At 48.1% G+C, this 21,849-nt stretch overlaps 1 protein-coding gene across 5 annotated transcripts in view; it reads right to left on the bottom strand.

Moving 5' to 3' along the window:
- Positions 1 to 21,522, bottom strand: part of EHBP1 (EH domain binding protein 1) — a 281,357-nt gene extending 259,835 nt beyond the window's left edge. For 3 of the 5 annotated variants that reach the window (XM_035110447.2, XM_060272318.1, XM_060272319.1), the window contains exons 1-2: positions 21,183 to 21,522; positions 19,649 to 20,075 (exon numbers count right to left, since the gene is read on the bottom strand). In XM_035110447.2, the coding sequence (XP_034966338.2) occupies positions 19,649 to 19,752 (104 nt within the window). In that variant the 5' untranslated portion in view covers positions 19,753 to 20,075; positions 21,183 to 21,522. The remainder of the gene's footprint in view (positions 1 to 19,648; positions 20,076 to 21,182) is intronic. The other 2 variants (XM_035110449.2, XM_035110450.2) reach the window with 1 other exon arrangement.
- Between the last annotated feature and the right edge of the window lie 327 nt (positions 21,523 to 21,849).

The following is a 21,849-nucleotide window of genomic DNA, read 5'->3' as shown; positions in this document are numbered from 1 at the left end:
TACAGTACAGTAATTGAATTCTGAACCATTCCCAAAATTCCCTATTCTGCTTGGACAAAGAATCATCACACATAACTGAAAGCAGTTCTCTGTGTGCCTACAGATTTGTGGATTGGCACACTAATCCAACACTAGCATTAGAAGAGAATAGGTGGGACCTGCAACAAAATGTTGCAGCATAGAGTACTCCTGTTCACTTTTTCTGTGAGCCAGCCAGCCATTCCCTCCTCTACTTTTTAAACTTCTGCAATTCTCACTGGTACATCCCTCTTATGAATAGCTGTTGCGTTCTGTAAATGACAGCATTTAGAGAATTGAACCTGAATTATAATACTGTATAGGATAACTAAGTTTGTTCTGGTATAAACTTTCGTGTGCATGCACACTTCTTCAGATACACTGAAGCAGAAGTTCAGTAGCACCTTATAGATCAACTAGGTTCGTTCTGGTATAAGCTTTCGTTGGTCTATATTATAAGGTGCTACTGGACAATTTTTATATTTTCATTTTTTTTTTATTTCGACTGCGTCAGACCAAAACAGCTACCTACCTGAATCTACAATATAGGATGACAACTACCGGTAAATCAGGTTATCTGAGGGTCAAACTATGACTTTTAACAGGGTAGTTGTGAGGGACGAGGGATACAGGGAAGTCCCTCCCATCTTAAGTTCCAGCCCATCCCCAAGCGCGGGAGAGAGTAAGGAGAGCTCTGCCTCCAGCGGAGAGTCAGGAAGTGGTGTCCGAGGCTCAGGCAAGGTTGTGGAGCCCAGGCCGCAGGTGGGACAGGAAGTAGGACGCACAGGGGGGAGGCCAATTCCCCCAACTCCCGAATTGCGACGCAAACGTAGGGGGAAGAGGTTGGGTCTGCCAAAGCTGTGGTGCTGGAAGAAAACGCGCCAATCGCCATTCGGGAGTTCAGACACCTCACCTTAAGGATGCATTTTTACTGCTCTGAACACTGTAAATAATCAGCACTTAATAAAAACCTTAAAAGACCATGCTGGAGTCGTTACTCTAGAGTAGCCATACCAGGCCCTCTGACAGCAACTCCCGAATCTTTTTTTTGGCTACTTTGGAGTGCAGCGATGAGCGCTCAAGAGGCTGAGCATTGGAGGCTGGAGGCCGAAGCAGCGAAGCAGGAGCTGCAGAACCTCACAGCGCACGCACAGCAGCAATTGCATGCCGCTCAGGAGGAAGCGCGAGGGGCGCAGGAGGAGCTGAACAAGCTGGTGGACCAGGTGAGGACAAAAGAGGAGACTGAGAAACAGCTAAGGGTGATGGTTTTGGACCTACAGAAGAAGTTGGAAGAGGAGAAAGCCGCTAGAGGTGGGGGGGTGCCCCAGCCGCAGCTAGTCCAAGTGAGAAGGGGACAGAGCCTAGTCACCAAGTTTAGCGGCGACCCTAGGGAGTACCTAGGATTCGAGACAGAAATAAATTATGCGCTGGAATTGCATGCAGCAGAATTCCCAGATGACGCGCACAGAGTCTCCTTTATCATAGAGCATTTGACGGGGGCCGCCCGAGAATGGGTAAGACCGCTCATCGCGCAAAAAAATCCTTGCATGAAGAACGCAAAATTATTTCTAGAAGCTTTAAAAATAATGTACGCTAGTGACAGTGAAATGGAGGCCACTAAAGAGGAGCTTCATAACTTAACACAAGGAAAATCGACAGTTAGGGACTACTGGGCGAGATTCACCATGCTGGTGCACAAACTGGGGTGGGATCTGCAAAGTGAGCCAGTGAAATCAGCCTTCTACATGGGTTTGCACGCAGACGTTAAGGATGAGCTGGCAAGAGGTCCCAAACCGCGAACTATGGATGAGTTAAGCAAAGCGGCGCTAGCGGTGGGGGTGAGACAGGAATCCAGATGGAATGACAAACAAGCGACGCGCGCAGCAAAACCTTGGTTCCCACGCTCCCAGGACAGACCACATCACCAAACCCCACCCCAGGGCCCGCCCCCACACCCGCCCAGGCCAAGCCCAGAGCCGGAAACGATGGAGATCGGAGGAGCGCGCGCGGGGGCTTTTCAAACCCCGGCGGCGCCAAGAGGCAAGGAGGGAAGAGGCGGGAATTGCTTTCTCTGCAACTCCCCCAGGCATCGCGTCAGAGACTGCCCTCATCGCAGAGAGTGGCAAGGAAAGGCGGGAACGGTTGTACCTTCCCCAGCTGACGCAGCACCACAGCAGGGAAACGAGACAGCCTGGCTGCAGGAGACAAGGGGGAGCGGCCAGGCACAGTCAGCAGACAACAGCCCCCGCCCGCCCACCCGCACAGAGAGGAGCACAGCCAGCCCACCCCTCCCAGAGCAGGAGTGGTTCTAGAAGTCACGCTCACGCTCCCAAATGGCTATCCCCTGACAGTCCTCGCCTTAATTGACAGTGGTGCCTCAGCCAACTTCTTCTCGAGAAACTTTGCGGAAGAGCACCAGATCCAACTTCTGCAGCTGGATTTTCCCCTGCACGTGGCCACCATTGACGGCAGAGAGCTGCTGGGAGGGGCCATCACGCATCAAACCCCCCCCCCATGAGAATGACGGTGGGAAGGCACTCAGAGACACTGGCTTTCAACGTCACAACCATCTCAGACCCCCCCATCGTCTTGGGCATGAGCTGGCTGACGCGCCACGACCCCTCCATAAGTTGGCACCAGAGATGCATCACTTTTGGATCGGACTTTTGTCTGGAACATTGCATGCAGCACCAACCAGGGGAGGGGCCTCCGATAGCCACGGTGGCCACCATGCACGTCAAGGGGGGTGAGGCAATACCCAAGCCGTACTGGGACCTGCAGGAGGTCTTCAGCGAAGCGGAGTCCGACCACCTACCCCCACACAGGCCTTTTGACTGCCAGATCAACCTGGTGCCAGGGGCAACTATACCCCCAGCCAAGCTGTACGCCATGTCAGATCAGGAACTGGAGGATCTGCGCGCTTTCATCGACAAGAACCTCAAGCGGGAGTTCATCAGAGAAAGCAAGGCAGCAGGGGGCAGCCCGGTCTTCTGGGTGGACAAGAAAGACACGCAACAGCGCCGTCTGGTGGTGGATTTTAGACGGCTGAATTCGGTGACAGAGCCAATGGCTTTCCCCATGCCCAGAGTGGATGATCTCCTGACAGCGGCACGCAGGGGCAAGATCTTCACCAAGCTCGACCTAAGAGGGGCGTACAACTTGATTAGGATCCGGGAGGGTGATGAATGGAAAACCATGATGTTCACACCTCTGGGCTCTTTTGAATATCTGGTGATGCCCTTCGGGTTGCAAGGGGGCTCAGCATGCTTCCAGGCCTTCATGCACCACGTCCTGGGGTCCCTCCTCTTCAAGAACTGCTTGGTCTTTCTGGATGACATCCTTATCTACTCCAATGACCCAGTGCAGCATGTGAAGGATGTCAGGGAGGTGTTGCAGCGCCTGAAGGACAACTACCTGTATGTGAAGCTGGAGAAGTGCAAGTTTCACACCAAAGAAGTGGACTTCCTAGGCTACAAGCTGTCAGACAAGGGGCTGGCGATGGACAAGGACAAGGTGCAGGCCATCCTGGACTGGCACAGCCCCAGGACGCGCAAAGATGCCCAACGCCTACTAGGCTTCGCGAACTTCTACAGGAAGTTCATCAAGAACTTCTCTCGCGTCACGGCTCCTATCACCGACTGCCTGAGAGGCAAGCAGAAGTTCCGGTGGACACCAGAGGCGCAAGCAGCGTTCGAAAGCCTCAAGAGGGTATTCGCTTCAGACCAGCACCTGTTCCACGTGGTGCAGGATGCGCCCCTACGCCTGGAGACAGATGCTTCGGACAAGGCTCTGGGAGCGATTCTGTTGCAACTGGACGCCAACAGAGAGTGGAGACCCTGTGCCTTCTTCTCCAGGAAGCTGACCCAGCCGGAACGCAACTACACAGTGTTTGACAGGGAACTTCTCGCGATCCACGCTGCGTTCCAGCACTGGCGACACTTCCTGGTGGGCGCCAAGCACCCCATCCAGGTGTGCACAGACCACAAGAACCTGGAGTTCTGGAGAACTGCCAGGGTGCTCAACCAGCGGCAGATACGGTGGGCAGAGTTCTTCTCGAACTTCAACTTCTCCATCCACTACATCCCGGGAGAGCAGAATGTCAGGGCGGATGCCCTCTCCCGCAAGCCAGAGTACATGGAGGAGGAGTTGCCACCGGCACCCAGGCATATTTTCCCCCCATCAGCATGGTCCTGCGGAGCAACAGTGGTGAGCGAGGCAGAACTCACAGCACTGACAGCAGCTGATGAATTTGCCACCCGCATCTTCAGAGAACTGAGAGGGGGGGGGGAGCAGGCCAAAGACTTTGAGGAAAGGAGGGGTTTGCTTTTTTACAGGGGAGCCCTGTACCTGCCAACCAAACAGCTGAGAGGTAAGGCCCTCAAGCAGATGCACGACAACCCAACGGCGGGTCATTTTGGAAGGGACAAAACCACTCACCTAGTCATGAGACACTTCTGGTGGCCAGGGGTGCGGGAGGATGTTCGGGATTATGTAAGGGGATGTGACACCTGCCAGCGAGCAAAGGTGGTCAGAGCGCCACCAGCTGGTTTGCTGGAGCCCTTAGCCACACCGCACAGGCCGTGGGAAGTAGTGTCCATGGACTTCATCACAGACCTGCCGTCGTCCAGGGGCAAGACCGCAGTGTTGGTGGTGGTGGACCTCATGTCCAAAATGTGCCATTTTATACCGTGTGCCAGGGCGGTCTCGGCAGAAGAGACGGCCAAACTGTTTGTTGACCACGTATTCAGACTGCATGGATTGCCTTTAAGGGTTATTTCGGATCGTGGCCGCCAATTTGTTTCCAGGTTCTGGAGGCGGCTCATGAACCTCCTGCAGGTGGAGGTCAGCTTGTCGACGGCTAGGCACCCGCAAACCAATGGACAGGCGGAGCGGGTCAACGCCATTCTGCAGCAGTACCTGAGATGTTACGTCAGCCAGAGGCAAACGGACTGGGTGGATCGCCTGCCACTGGCAGAATTTGCCTACAACAATGCGGTGCACGTCTCCACAGGGGTGTCGCCCTTTAAGGCCAACTACGGGCGCGACCTCAGATCTTTCCCGGAGAGGGAGGGGGAGGAGGAGGAAGAGGGCCCACAGGCAGAGGATTGGGCAGAGGACCTGGAGACGGTGCACCAGCAGCTCAGAGAACACTTGGAGAGGGCCAAGGAAGCGTACAAGAAGGGGGCAGATCGCCACAGGCGACCGGGAGAGGTCATCAGGGTGGGGGACAAGGTTTGGTTATCCTCGGAAGGTCTTCCCACCAGGGGGCGATGCAAGAAGTTAGCACCCAGGAGGCTGGGCCCCTTCACGGTCACGCAACAGGTCAACCCGGTAGCCTTCAGGCTAGCACTGCCGGAGGACATGAGAGTGCACCCAGTGTTTCATAGATCGCTGCTGTCGCCGTACAGGGAAAGTACCAGGTTCAGGGACAGCGATCAGCCTCCAGAGGGAGGGGGGGAGACGGGAGACGCCCGACAGCTCAATGAGGCAACTGAGATTTTAGACTCAAGGAGAGGGGTGAGAGGACTGGAGTACCTGATAGCATGGGAGGACACTCCGCCGTCCCACAATGAGTGGATACCGGCCACAGAAGTACCTGAGGAATTTTTAGTGGAAGAGTTCCACGCCCTGTTCCCCCACAGGCCCAAGCCCTGGCACATGGAAAGGGAGGGAGAGGGGGAGGGGCAGGAGGAAGGGATAGCAGGCAGCAGCTCTCCATGGAGATGGGAAGCGGAATTTGAGGACACGGAAGAAGAGGTGTGGGTTTCACCGAGGTCAACGACGTCAGAGGCAGGAGAGGACTGGCAGAACATTTTTACTCCCACCAGCTCTGACGCCACTGACTTCTTGGGATTCCCGTCTTCTCAGGGGGAAGGAGAAAGATCGCAGGATTGGGGGGAAATTTTTACACCCACAGGCTCGGATGCCACAGACTTCTTGGGGTTTCACTCGTCCCCAGCAAGCGGAGAGCCACTAGGAAGGGGGGGAGAGGAGCCTGGGAGGGGGATGGATGTGAGGGACGAGGGATACAGGGAAGTCCCTCCCATCTTAAGTTCCAGCCCATCCCCAAGCGCGGGAGAGAGTAAGGAGAGCTCTGCCTCCAGCGGAGAGTCAGGAAGTGGTGTCCGAGGCTCAGGCAAGGTTGTGGAGCCCAGGCCGCAGGTGGGACAGGAAGTAGGACGCACAGGGGGGAGGCCAATTCCCCCAACTCCCGAATTGCGACGCAAACGTAGGGGGAAGAGGTTGGGTCTGCCAAAGCTGTGGTGCTGGAAGAAAACGCGCCAATCGCCATTCGGGAGTTCAGACACCTCACCTTAAGGATGCATTTTTACTGCTCTGAACACTGTAAATAATCAGCACTTAATAAAAACCTTAAAAGACCATGCTGGAGTCGTTACTCTAGAGTAGCCATACCAGGCCCTCTGACAGTAGTGATCATTCAAATCAGAATCACAATACAGGGGCAGGTTAACCCTTTCCTCCCTGTAATTTTCTTGCCAAAGATCACCCACCCATCACCCTTTCCAGCAGATACACCACCAGAAGCAAATAACAGCAAGGAAGGGAGCTTCGGGGCAGGAAAATGAAACTGATAAGAAAGGACTAAATCCTCCTTTCCCCCACATGCTATGGTTTTGATCTGGATTGAGCCCTGTTATTATTATTGATCAGCTGCTTGTCTTGTACAAGGCAACTCAAAAGTGACTTACAACCGAAAACAAAACCCCCACACAGATATATTAAAACCAAGAAGAAAATACATTAAAAGTATTCCACCCTACTGCAGCTGCTATTTAAAAAAGAAAAAGGGCAGGCATGGATTCATACTTGTTTTCAGTCAGGGATTTTTCAGATGGAACTCACTGGAACTGCGTTCTGACAGCTCTCAGCTGGGCCCCGGAAGTGGGAGGAGAGACCTGACCAGCCTCAGCAAAGCCCCGCTGCACCTCCGGCTCCCCAGGGCTCCAGAGAGGTACAGGAGAGCCAGCGGCACAGTGGGCCTTTGCTGAGGCTCTTCAACCTCCCAGCTAACAGCTGATGTGCAGGAAACCTGGAGAGGCAGGTAGGAGATTGTTAAAGTGCTCCGCTGAGGCACAGGAAGCTGCCCGCCCTGCAGTATAATGAAGTCGCCGCCTGTGCCTCAGGGGGCGGAGAGCAGACGGGGACATGGCTGGCGGCCCCAGGGGGCATGGCAGGCATCCCGGGGGCGTGGCATGCCGCCCGCGAGGACGTGGTGCGCGTTCTGGGGGCATGGTGCACCGCCTGTGGGGGTGTGGTGCCTGGCGGGTGGGTGGGTGCACAGCGCATGTTCGAGGGGGCCCCAGCGATGGCACCTTACTGGAATAGTGGTGCTGGGGGCAGTCCGCTCCCTACACACTCCCGTTCCTCTGCCAGTGTGCCTCAGCCGCCTTCGCACAGGTGGGCAGGTAGGTGCCTCTTTCTCCTGGGAGTAAGAGGCAGTCAACCGACCCCTCGCCTGCCCATGCAAACGTGGCTGAGGCAGCCCTGCAAACAGAGCCTGACAGGCTCCATTCCCGTGACTGCCTCAGCTACTGCTGCTGCCTTTGTACAGCCACCTGATCTTTGGCTTTGGAGTGGGTCTTCTCAGGGAAGTGCGTTCCGGCACCTTTTGATACCATTTCTAAAATGAAACTACAGTGGTGCCTCGCTTAACGAATGCCCTGCTTAATGAAATTTCCGCTTAACGAAAGGTTTTTTCTAGTGGAGGTTGCCTCGCTAGACGAATTCATTTTATGAAAAATTTGTCTAGTGAATCGCGGTTTCCCATAGGAATGCATTGAAATTCAATGAATGCGTTCCTATGGGCAAAAAACAATTCAAAAAAATTTCAGTGCATTCCTATGGGATTCGCTAGACGAATTTTTCATTATAAGAAAAGACCCGTGGAACGAATTAAATTCGTCTAGCGAGGCACCACTGTACTGGCTTCTTAAATATGAAGCTCCTACACATAACACCAACATGAGTCTGGCCAAACTGCGGAAGGCAGTGGAAGACAGGAGTGCCTGGTGTGCACTGGTCCATGGGGTCACGAAGAGTCGGACACGACTGACTAAACAACAACAACAACAACAACGCATAACAAAATTTCTGAGGTTATGGGGAAAACAAGAGAAAAGACATTTAGAACAAGACCAAAATCTAGTGTGCAGTATTGGAAGCAATGTTAGAAACTCAGATAGGAGCTTATTGCCAAATGGCACCTTAAGCCTAGGTTACAGGCACCATTTTCTTCAAAATAAGGTTGGAAAAATCTCAAAGAAGCCTCACATCTTTGGAATGACCTTCCCTGCCACTCCCCAGCTTTCGTTCCGTGACTATAAAGTGAAGACACCAGTTTGACTTTAGCCAAGTCTTTGGGGAGGGGTGTTAGGTACACTACAACATCAGAATGTTGATCCGTTGCTGCTGTTTGTGCTTTAATTTGGATTTTGCACAATTTTACTTTTTGTCTTCGTTTTTATGAAGTTAATGTACCATATTTCCATCCTGGCACCATTGGGTTAAAGACAGGTGATATGTATTTTAAATGAATACCGTATTGGCCTGAGTATAAGTCTCACTTTCCCCCCAAATTCAGACTGTGAAAAGTGCGGCTTATATTCACGACCTTACAGCATGCAGCCAGAAGCGTGGGGCGAACAGCGCCAGGAGCGTGGCAAAGTGGCACCCGCCCCATGCATAGTCCCCCGTCCTGTCCCCAGAGCAAGGAAGGGGAAAGGCCACCAGCAACACAGCATGGCTCCCCACCCCCACCCCCTGTATGCAGCCAGGAGCAGCGAGGAATGGAGTGGCTTATATTCAGGTATTTCTTCTTTCCCCTCCTCCAATTTTAAAGGTACAGCTTATATTCGGGTGCGGCTTATATTCGGGCCAATACAGTATATGAATGTTGAAATAAAAGCTTTATTGCATCCTTTATGGGTGCCCCCTGCTTACACTGTGCATTTTGCATTGCATTTATGACTTGGCAGTTTCCAGGCCCTGCAGAAGGCATTCTCTTAATATCCGCAACAGCAAGCTGACCTAAGCACCCATCACCACCAAACTCAAGATCACAGAGCTCTTCTCTACAGCAGGTCAAGCTGGTAAACAGAATTCCTTTATTTTATTCTTTATGAATGCCAAGTTTATGCAACATTCAATTGTGGAAAAACTATGGAAAAGAAAAACATATGGCAAACATATTTAATAAGAACTGGAATCAAGAATGACTCCTTTTACAAAACTACACACATTTAGTTTAAAATGCAGGGACTACCTCCAATTAAGTGCAAGTGATACGGAACTATTACACACTGATACGAACTGAGTGCTCTATTTTCAAAGGGCAGCATTCAGCAGAAGTGTTAAATTTTACAATTCACATGCCAAGCTAAAGAAGAATATACATTCCAACCAAGATAGATAACATGTGCTTGCCAAAACATGGGCAAAATGAAATGAATTAAGGAAGTGACACCCACTTGTAAAGGAATCTCCTCATTTCCTGGCATGTCTTAATGGATACATTGTATTTTTGCACGTGGGAGAAATATTGCAGAGCCATCAGATGAGCTTGAGTACATGAAGTGCTCAGCCATGTGTGCAGAAGAGGTCTTGTGAAAATACAGATCTCTATGAAAGCTTATGCATAGGGAACTAAAAATCAAGGAAGCATCTAGTGTAGAAGGTTTACAGTATATTATAACCTAGACCAGTGGGTTTCAACCTTTTTGAGTCCACGGCTACCTTGGACAAAGACATTATTTCTGTGGCTCACCGGGGGGAGTCACTTACACTGGGTTTCCATTACATTAAGTGGAGATTCCCCCATTCCGCCCTGCTGCTTTTCAGCACCATTTTTTGCACGCGTGTAATTGGGAGTGCATGTGTCTAAGGAAACACAAACACCACCACTGCTGTGCAGGGCTGAGTTGACAAACCTGGCAGACCCAGCCTGCCTTTCCCTGACTTGGTTAGTGGGATAGAAGTGGCAGGATCATTAGGTGGGAGTGACCATGCTCTTCTGGAGTTTATTATCCAGCGGAAAGGAGCAACCAAGCATACTAAGGTCCAAATTCTAGACTTTAAGAAAGCCAACTTCAGAAAACTTAGGGAAACGCTGGGTGAAATCCCATGGACAGTAATACTAAAAGGGAAGGGAGTTTATGATGGTTGGGAGTTTGTTAAAAGGGAGATATTAAAAGCACAACTTCAGGCAATACCAATGAGACGGAAACATGGAAGGTGCCTAAAGAAGCCAGGCTGGCTATCTAAAGAACTTTTGACTGAGTTAAGATTTAAAAGGGATATGTACAAAAAATGGAAAAGGGGGGAAATCTCCAGAGAGGAATTCAAACATATAGCCAGCACGTGTAGAGACAAAGTCAGAAAAGCTAAAGCACAGAATGAACTCAGGCTCGCTAGAGAGGTTAAAAGCAACAAAAAGGGCTTTTATGGGTATGTCCGTAGCAAAAGGAAAAACAAGGAAACAGTGGGGTCACTCAGAGGAGAAGATGGTGAAATGCAAACAGGGGACAGAGAAAGGGCAGAACCAGGGTGGATAAAAATCAATGATTTTTTTAAAAAAATCAAAAAAATCGGATTTTTTTGATTTAAATCGGATTTTTTTGATTTAAATCGATTTTTTTGATTTAAATTGGATTTTTTTAAATAAAATGCTTTTTGAGGAAAACATATTACCATCCAAAGGTTATTCCATCATGAAATAAAGATTAGTTTTTTAATTATGTAGTATAAGGTTGTGTATGTTTAATTTTTGGGGTAAATAAATTCCATTAATCCATTCACAATGTCATGCTCTTCCAGAGGTTTTTGTAAGATTATTGGGCAGTTTCTCTGCCTACAAGATATTATCACAGGTGCTTGGTTTACTTTTGCAGTTCTCAAAACTGAATTTGACTCAACAGAGATCACATGCCTCTTCTTCACAGCAAAAATGTTATAACATGAACAGAGTTGAGAAAAAGACCTTAATCCTATTGTTCTACAAACCTATGAATACAGAAGCAACCCATTCAGTGCTAAGTTTCAAGAAGTTCAGTGAATAGAATAGAAACAATATTTTTCTGATTGTTTGGAGTGGACAGTATTTAAGTTTTTCATGTGTAGGCTGGGCTGACAGTCTAAGTTTCTTAAAATATATATATATTGTTTTTGTTTAGCCAAATTAGTTAACAAACATGGATGTTTGTTTAAGCAAATAACATTTGCTGAAATGTTATTGTTTCAGTTGAATAAATCTATTTAAATTGTTACTATTAAGGTAATGATTATTTTTCTCCTTCCTAAGTACAACAGTAAAGTTGTCCAAATATGAATGATTAACCTATTAAACTGGGGATAAAAAAACTAATATGAAAAGTTGTTATTCTAAAAATCTTCATCTACTTGCATATTAAAGTTATACCAGCAAGAATTAGTCTTTATGATTTAAATCAACTATGATTTAAATCAAGCCTTACTGACTAGTGATTTAAATCGTGATTTAAATCGTGATTTAAATCAGTTTGATTTAAATCAAATCCACCCTGGGCAGAACTCCTCAATGCCTTCTTTGCCTCAGTCTTCTCCAAGAAAGAAAACAACGCCCGACCTGAAGAATATGGAGCAGATGATTCAGCAGGGGAAACACAGCCCAGAATAAGTAAGGAGGTAGTACAAGAATACTTGGCTAGTTTAGATGTATTCAAGTCTCCAGGGCCAGATGAACTACATCCAAGAGTATTAAAAGAACTGGCAGAGGTGATTTCAGAACCACTGGCAATAATCTTTGAAAATTCCTGGAGAACAGGCGAAGTTCCAGCAGACTGGAGGAGGGCAAATGTTGTCCCTATTTTCAAAAAGGGGAAAAGAGAGGACCCAAACAATTACCGCCCAGTCAGCCTGACATCAATACCAGGAAAGATTCTAGAGCAGATCATTAAGCAAACAGTCTGTGAGCACCTAGAAAGAAACTCTGTGATCACTAAAAGTCAGCATGGGTTCCTGAAAAATAAGTCATGTCAGACTAATCTGATCTCATTTTTTGACAGAATTACAAGCCTGGTAGATGAAGGGAAAGCTGTGGATGTAGCCTATCTTGATTTCAGCAAGGCCTTTGACAAGGTGCCCCATGATATTCTTGTAAAGAAGCTGGTAAAATGTGGGCTAGACAATGCTACCATTCAGTGGATTTGTAACTGGCTTACTGACCGAACCCAAAGGGTGCTCATCAATGGCTCCTCCTCATCCTGGAGAGTAGTGACTAGTGGGGTGCCACAGGGTTCTGTCTTGGGCCCAGTCTTGTTCAACATCTTTATCAATGACTTGGATGATGGGCTTGAGGGCATCCTGAGCAAGTTTGCAGATGACACCAAATTGGGAGGGGTGGCTAACACCCCAGAGGACAGGATCACACTTCAGAATGACCTTAACAGATTAGACAACTGGGCCAAAGCAAACAAGATGAATTTTAACAAGGAGAAATGTAAAGTACTACACTTGGGCAAAAAAAATGAAAGGCACAAATACAGGATGGGAGACACCTGGCTTGAGAGCAGTACATGTGAAAAGGATCTAGGAGTCTTGGTAGACCACAAACTTGACATGAGTCAGCAGTGTGATGCAGCAGCTAAAAAAGCCAATGCAATTCTGGGCTGCATCAATAGGAGTATAGCATCTAGATCAAGGGAAGTAATAGCACCACTGTATTCTGCTCTGGTCAGACCTCACCTGGAGTACTGTGTCCAGTTCTGGGCACCACAGTTCAAGAAGGATACTGATAAGCTGGAACGTGTCCAGAAGAGGGCAACCAAAATGGTCAAAGGCCTGGAAACGATGCCTTATGAGGAACGGCTTAGGGAGCTGGGTATGTTTAGCCTGGAGAAGAGAAGGTTAAGGGGTATATGATAACCATGTTCAAATATATAAAAGGATGTCATACAGAGGAGGGAGAATGGTTGTTTTCTGCTGCTCCAGAGAAGCGGACACGGAGCAACGGATTCAAACTACAAGAAAGAAAATTCCACCTAAACATTAGGAAGAACTTCCTGACAGTAAGAGCTGTTCGGCAGTGGAATTTGCTGCCAAGGAGTGTGGTGGAGTCTCCTTCTTTGGAGGTCTTTAAGCAGAGGCTTGACAGCCATCTGTCAGGAATGCTTTGATGGTGTTTCCTGCTTGGCAGGGGGTTGGACTGGATGGCCCTTGTGGTCTCTTCCAACTCTATGATTCTATGATTCTATGATTCTAGTGTGCACATAGTAGGGGGGGTGCAGAGGGCAAAAAAAGATTAAGATCAGAAGCAGAAATATTTTGTCATTGCCGGGGGAAAGAAAGCAAGAAACACACAACACATGCAAACATGGTCCTTTCCTGCAACATCCTGTCTGTCCCCATAAAGCTGGGTGACAGTTAAGGAGGAGGGGGTTGCCTGGGAGAAGAGGTAGAGAAGAAAAGGGATGTTGCATGTAGAAGGAGAGACACTCCTCACTTTCAGGGTTATTTTTAAATCCCTCCTTATAGAGCACATACACATCCATGAAGCTACTTTGATATTTTCTTGTATTCCTCAAGCCCTATGTATAAAACTAAGGAACTGTTAGTTATTGAAGCTGAGGAGGACTTTTGTTACTGTGTGTATGGAGATTTAAGAAGATAAATCCATTCAGGGGAATGTGCAAGTTAAAGCTGCAGACTCCCCTGAATGTTCCTCAGAGAGAGAGAGAGAGAGAGAGAGATAATGCAGGAAGATATGGACTGCAAGTTAATGAAAAACACCCCCCCCCCAGCTCCCCTGAATGTTTCTCAAGTCACCTCAGGGTGCCACAACATACCAGTTGAAAACCAATGGCCTAGAAGACCAATGTCACGCCATACAATGAAATGCAGCAGTGTATCACTCTTGCCCAGATGCACATACACTCACAGCGCTATCCCACACTTGAAGCCAGTGCAGGCAAAGCAAGCACCAATCTATGAACCAATCCTAATATTTCTCCTTGCAAACCTTCTCTCTCTCCAGGAGTTGCTAGAACGTGCCCCTTATAAGACAAAGCTTACAGTTAGGTACAGTTTTAGCAGCATGTAGCATTACTGGGTGTTCATAAAAAGCCCAAAAGCCCCACAATTCCAGACAATTTCTAGAGCAAGTAGGAAGTCATGATATCAGAGAAGAGAGTAGGGTGGGACGAAGAGGACTGCATACCAAGATAATGATTTCTCCTAATCCACAGATCTGCACATGCAATAATAGGATGCACACAATAATGCACACACACACTCCAAACAGATGGCTAGCACAGAGTTTATAAAACCTCAAGCACATTGGACAATACCATCCAGTTCCACAGGTTACCAAGACCACATGCAGACAAGTCATGACCACCAGCAGTTGCCCAGGGTCAAGATTTGTGCCTAAGAGGCTGGAATGTTCACAGCTATCAAAGTGTACAATGGCTTTGAGAGTTGCAGTGTCCCCTTCTACAGATAGAAGGCTTGCCCATAAAGATATGTGGTGCAACAATACCCATTAACTTTGACAAGAACTTGTAGGTTATACGATGGGGCTGATAGGAGTGGGGGGAAGAGAAGACAGAATTTCAATCAGACCTAACATCCTATTTTCTATAATGACCTGCTGACAATTTTAGACATACCATAACTAACAGGGTCAGGGACTATCCATTTTTAATAGTTAGCATTGTTAGGGTCAAGAATTATGGAAATCCCTAAAACTGAAGACAGAAAATCTCTTTACTATATGCAGGGCAGATGAGGCTCTGCCATGAGCTAATCCATTTTTAGAGGAAAACCAACGATAAAGATGCAGAAAAGTAGAGCAAAAGCAGTTTCCCATTAACTTTGCACAGCCAAGTCTCATTTCATTTGAGAAGTATTTGGATGAACATATAAAAGGACAACTAAAGTTAGATGCAGCTTCATTTGAAATGAATGAAAATGTAAGAGTTCTTCAATGAACAAAGTAATTAAGTATTATTTTCACATCCATACATAAGTAGCGCAGAATGAAAAATTTATGCAGATCTTTGAGGAATACATCTGAACCAGTCTTCCCACCCCTTCCACCACTTTCATGAACAATCTTTTCTTACAACCACACTTTCCTCCCTACTGTATTTTAATACTTCATTGTTGGTCAGTTTACCATATGAATGGTCTATTATTGCTACAAAAATGGCATTGTTTTGTTGGAATGTTCAAATGCCAGTGCATTAAAATAAGATCATGTTTGCTAGAGTCTTAATAAAAGGACACTTACAATATGACCCCCAGGGCAGACATTATAATCATGATCCTAAATTGCCACATCATGGCAGACGTGGCTCTTAAAGGCAGAGGACAGGAAAGCATTTTAATCCTATCTTGTTGCTTTGGGGCCAATTTTCCTGCCTTCCACAAACCAACACACATAGCATTTAACTTAGAAGGTCTAAACTGTTCACTGACATACCAAAATAAGCATCAAGACACCAAAAAGAAAGAAGGCACTTTTGTTGCCAAAATATGGTTATCCAGTTTTGCACAGAAAGTGCTTATAGCTTTAACACAGGTGGACTGTATTTCAAGACTGCTTAGTCCCCCTTACAGAGAACAGTTGAAATTCAAGATATCCTTTGAGTTAGGTCCAAGTCTATGCAGAGTCAAGCATACAAAAACCTCTTGAAATGAATGGGCTTAGGCATGCTTAGATTCACATGTGATCAGGCGGCACATTTTCTAAATACAGTGGTACCTCGACTTACGAAGACGTTCCGCAGCCGTCTTCGTAAGTCGAAGTCTTCAGTTGTCAAAGCGCTGCTTCTGCGCATGCGCCGACCACGCGCACTGCTTTGCGCAGGCGCGGGGCGTGCGGGGCGAAAAGACTTCCGGGGTTGTCGACTTCGGAAGTCGAAACCTTCGGAAGTCGAATCGTTCGGATGTCAAGGTACCACTGTATGTAACAATAATGCCAATAATGCAGGCAAAAATCCTGCAAACATTCATCCTAAAAAGATGAACTCACACAGATTGCTGAACTGCCCAAGAATGAGCCGTCTCATCCCAAGATAGCTTAATTAGTCCTCTCCACAATCACTATAAGCACTGCTACCTAAGGGCTATCTTGCACTGCAGGGAGAAGGGATCAAGATTTCAAGTCTTAATAAAAGGACACTTAAAATATGACCCCCAGGGCAGACATCATAATCCATGATCCTAAATTCTGTCTTTGCAGCTTGTATTTGATGTTTTAATATTTGTTTCGTTTTCCTGTAAAGCACTTTGTATGTTTCACCTGTAATATAGCACATAAATATATTAAATGAATAACATTGTCCTGCCTCTGGTAATGAGTTTGGCTGCACATCAAATGAAGATGTATGACAGAATGAGAAATGACAAAGATTTTTGTTCTCAGACATAACTTCAGACACTGAGAGTGTCTACAGCCAAAGTGACACTGACTCAGAGTACACAAGTTAGATCAGGGATTAGCTGATTGTGTGAGCATAAAGGTAAAGGGACCCCTGACCATTAAGTCCAGTCACAAACGACTCTGGGGTTGCGGCACTCATCTCACCTCCGAGGATGTGGACAGGCTGCTTGGACGAGTGAAACTGACCACCTGTCTCCTTGATCCTTGCCCATTCTGGCTAATAAAAGCGAGCCGGGATGGGCTGGGCAATGGGCTCCGTGGGGTGATGAATGCTTTCCTCTGTGAGGGAGTCTTCCCAGACCTGCTGAAAGAGGCGGTCATTAAACCGCTTCTTAAAAAAACATCTTTAGACCCGGGCAATATGGCCAACTATCACCCAGTCTCAAATTTACCATTCTTGGGCAAGGTGATTGAGTGGGCAGTTGCTGAACAACTCCAAGCATGCTTGGAGGATTGTTGTTGTTGTTGTTTTATTTATACCCTACCATTCTGGGCGGCTTCCAACAAATACCAAAATACATTAAAATATCACAGATTAAAAACTTCCCTAAACAGGGCTGCCTTTAGGTGTTTTCTAAATGTCAGGTAGTTGTTTATCTCCTTGACCTCCGATGGAAGGGTGTTCCACAGGGCGGGCGCCACTACCGAGAAGGCCCTCTGCCTGGTTCCCTGTAGCTTACTTCTCGCAGTGAGGGAACCGCCAGAAGGCCCTCGGCATTGAATCTCAGTGTCCGGGCTGCGACCAAGGCAGTTTCAGTCCCATGATGAGGATGTGGACCATTTGGATCCCTTCAGGATTCAGGCCTCACCATGGGACTGAAACTGCCTTGGTTGCACTGGTCAATGATCTCCGGCGAGCTAGGGACAAAGGTGAGAGTTGTTTCCTAGTTCTGCTGGATCTCTCAGCAGCCTTTGACACCATTGACCATAACATCCTTCTGGACCGTCTAGGGGAGCTGGGGGCACTGTCATACAGTGGTTCCGCTCCTTCCTCCTGGGCCGTGACCAGAAAGTGGGGGGTGGGGGATGTGTGTTCAGACCCCTGGGCTCTCACTTGGGGGGTGCCTCAGGGTTCCATTCTCTCCCCCATGCTTTTTAATATCTATATGAAGCCACTGGTAGACATCATCAGGGGGCTTGGGCTGGGTGTTCATCAGTATGCAGATGACACCCAGCTCTACCTCTCTTTCAAATCAGAACCAGTGAAAGCAGTGAATGTCCTGTGTGAGTGCCTGGAGGCGGTTGGTGTTGACCTTTAAACCCTAAACGGCCTCGGTCCAGTATACCTGAAGGAGCATCTCCACCCCCATCATTCAGCCCGAACACTGAGATCCAGCACCCTCATTGTGAGAAGTGAGGCTACAGGGAACCAGACAGAGGGCCTTCTCGATAGTGGCACCCACCTTGTGGAATGCCCTTCCAACAGATGTCAAGGAAATAAGCAGCTATCCTATTTTTAAAAAAATCTGAAGGCAGCCCTGTTTAGGGAAGTTTTTTAATATTTAATGCTGTATTGTTTTAATATTCGATTGGGAGCCGCCCAGAGTGGCTGGGGAGACTCAGCCAGATGGGCGGGGTTCAAATATTATTATTATTAATTATTATATTATTATTATTACTACTACTACTACTACTACTACTTTACTGGCCGAAGGACCCCTGACCATTAAGTCCAGTCACAAACGACTGGGGTTGCGGCACTCATCTCACCTCCGAGGATGTGGACAGGCTGCTTGGACGAGTGAAACTGACCACCTGTCTCCTTGATCCTTGCCCATTCTGGCTAATAAAAGCGAGCCGCTCTAGAGGGTAGGATCCAACCCCATGGATTCAAACTGCAAGTAAGGACTAAACATTAGGAAGAACTTTCAGGTGTTAAGAGCTGTTTTACAGCAAAATGGATTCCCATGGATGCTAATGGACTCTCCTTCATTGGAGGTTTTTAAGCAGAGGTGAGACAGCCATTTGTCAGGGATGCTTTGCTGAGATTCCTGCATTGCAGGGGGTTGGACTAAATGACCCTTGTGAGTTCCTATTAACCTCATGATTCTTTGAGTGCCCTGCACAGATGGTGAATGTGACAGCAAGAATTAGAAAACAGGTTTTATTTATTTATTCCAAAACATATACACACACAGCGTATGCAGTACCTGCTACTGAGAAATGCCAAGTATTCTCTATCTAAACTGATATTGCAGAACGGAATAGTGAACACAGGTATTGCAATTCTGTCAAAGAGACTGCATTCTTTTAAGTTAGTGATTTGGCTAAAGCAAATACGGTATTTCTTTATTCTTTTTTACTGCGAAGAGAAGCAGAAGCCTACCAGTTTTTAAAGCATACTTTGCAGTGAATGGGGGGGGGGGAACGGGGACAGGCCCATACAGCTGATTGGCTAGACTGTTCTGACTAATTTAAACTATGTCCCATTGGGTTACTGCAACACAGAATTCTTGTCTGACTAAGCAAATAACTTGAGATAATTCCCAAGGCTGAATCTTGGCTGTTCCCATTCCAGAGTTGAAAGAAAGTATTTTCAGACAAAAGCAAAAGTCAGACATACGCAGAGAGAAATGAATAATATTGTCAGCCCTGCTAAGTCCTTTACATATCCCTCTGCCATCAACTACCTACAGTCAAACCTCAGTTGTTGAACGCAATCCATTGTGGAAGACTGTTCAACTTTTGAAACATTTGACAACCGAGGTGTGACTTCCGATTGGTTGCAAGAGCTTCTTGTACTCTAACAGAAGCCACATCGGACATTTGGTTGCGAAAAACGTTTTAAAACCAGAGCATTTACTTCCAGGTTTTTGGTATTTGGGAGCTGAAATGTTCGAAAACGAAGCCATTTGAGAACCGAGGTTTGACTGTATCAGGTTTGTGGGGCTACCAAGAGCCTGCCTTGGTAACATTAGGACTTGTTACAAGACAAATAAAAGTCACAAAATTGCAGAAAAACTGTCCAAACCTGCACATATCTACGTAATAAATGCTTGATGTGACCATATAATCCTGGTGAACAAGCAGTAATTATTTTTACAGGGACAGATTAAGTGCAAAGCAAAGCATTTATAAACGGAAATTTGCAAACTGCCTTCTGTCCCTTTTGGAGACGCAGTAATCATCATCCAAAGAGGCAACAGCTTGTTCAAGTAACAGCAGCTCATTCCAACAGAACATGTTACTTACCATTTCTTAGTGCACTCAACCATTAGTTCCTGGTAAGAGGCCACAAACTGGAACTTGGATGCATGTTTTCCAACACGTTGCAGTCTTTTCCATACAGAAGCCATGATGACAAGCAGCTAAAAAAGCCAAAGCCTCAACAGATGTAGAAAGTCTCAGGTTAAGCAAGGCAGGTATAATAGTTCGTTTGCGCTAAGCAAGCTACATGTAAGTCTAATAAAAACAATTGAAACAGAAGATGTTGAAAGGATGCTCAGGATGCATGTTCTGGATATCCCTTTCCCAGAGTAAATCTTCTTTTAAGTGAACAGCACATTGTTGAGTGAGTGCAATCATGAACCATGACAAGGAGAAAATGCAAGTGCAAGGAAGTTTCCTCAGAGAGTCGTCATTCCTCTTCTTGGGCTCAAATGAGGTTCAGGCTGTCAGACTGGAAAGCAAAACAGAATTCAAGTGAGGCAGTGGCTGTATGTGCTGTATCTGATAATGTTACAATTGTGGGAAATTTCTTATGTTTTTCCATATGGCATTCATGGACCCGCAACACTGTACACATGAGAGAGAGAGAGACCCACACCCCTTACCAAACCCTCAGAGATAGGGAGAGAAACGCAGAAGCAATTTCAGGAATGCAAGCCACAAGTCTGTCTGGAAACAAACCAATCAGTTATTTTATCAACACACTCATCATCCCAAACAAAATACAAAAAATCAGAAGGGCCACCCTCCAGCATCTCTTGGAAGCCAGGCTATATATCAAGGTGCTGCCAATAGTACACACAGAGGGAGCTGCAAAGTTCTTTGTCTCCATGATGATGGAAAAAAGGTGTAACAGTTGTTTCTTCCCTCACCTCCTTTCTACAGGGGAATCTGCATGTTGGGAAAGTACGAGCATACTGGTGGTGCCGGTGGCAGCAGCAGCAGCAGCAGGCATTTAGATTCAGGGTGCAAGAGGGTAAAAGACATTTCCTGAGCTTCAGCAGCTTAGGGCAGGGATATCCTTTTCCTCCACCGAATAGCAAACAGATCCCCTTCCATCTGTGGCACTACTTTCCAGCCACGAAAACAAGGCAGGGGCTACGGAAAGTGCAGCTATTTACTACTTCTTGTTGGGCATTCTGGACAGGGGGAAGAGGAAAGGGAAAGCGCAGCAGCAGCAGCAGCAGCTGCAGCAGCAGGAGCCTAAATGGGAAGGAGGCCGGCGAGGGGCGAGGGGAGCGTGTGGTGAGCAGAGGCCGCTTCTTTCGCCGCTGGGAGATCTCTCCTGCTTCAGACATTTCTCCGTTTTCCGAGACTCCTCGCCTGCATTGTGTCTGCCCGCCTCGCTCGAGGGGCGCTCCCGACACTTTCGCCTTGCGCGGAAGAAGGCTCCGCTGCCCGTTCTCCATCCCCGGCGCCCAGCACCGCCTTGGCCAGGCTGAGGGACCCTCCGCGGACCTCGCGGCGAGGGGCTGGCGGGTGGGCGGCCGAGGGGGAGACGCACGAAATAAGCCGCAGGGATGGGGGAGCCTTCGCCGCCTTCGCCTCTGGCTCTTACCTTCTTCCCGCTGCTTCCGCGCAGCCCTCAGTCCCAGCCAGGCGAGGCTCCGTCGGGGCTGTCACACACACCGGCCAGGGCTGGGGCTGCCCATGACAACCGCGCCGGCAGCTGCTGACCCGCCTCGGTCCAAGCAGGGAAGGGTCCGCTTTCCCCACCCGAGAAATAAAAAAGCCCCAGCCAGGGAAAGGGAGGCGGCGGCGGCGCTGTTTCTCCTCCGGGACCCCGAAGCAGCCGCAGCAGCTCCGGCTCCTCGCATTCCACAGCCGCCACCCTCCTGCTGCCAGAGGTGCGCACCTCACACCAACTTTCGCCCCAGCAGGCGCAACCGAACAGGCGCCGCTCGGAGCACGCCATTGGCAAAACGGGCGGGAGCCCTCCCAAAGCCGGCGAGCGCATTGGTCGCAGGGCCGCGTCGATCATTGGCCGCAAGGCGCGCGGGTGGGAAACCCTCCTCGCAAGTTAATAGGCGGGGTTGGGAAAGGGAGGAAAAAGGAGGGAGGGGCTCGGCTTCCACCGCCACCACATACATACTCGCCTCAGCGTCGCCGTTTCTATTGGCTCGCACCGCCACCGCCGGGGCGGGGTTGTTTACACCGAACGGCCCGGTCATTGGGTGGCGCTGGCGCCCATCTGCGGAAAGTTGCACGCGCCGGGGTTTTGTGGG

Source organism: Zootoca vivipara, chromosome 3 (genome assembly GCF_963506605.1).
Source record: "Zootoca vivipara chromosome 3, rZooViv1.1, whole genome shotgun sequence".
Taxonomy (NCBI): Eukaryota; Metazoa; Chordata; class Lepidosauria; order Squamata; family Lacertidae; genus Zootoca; species Zootoca vivipara.
The sequence above is the reverse complement of the archived record's forward strand: the minus strand, read 5'-3'. Positions and strand labels throughout refer to the sequence as shown.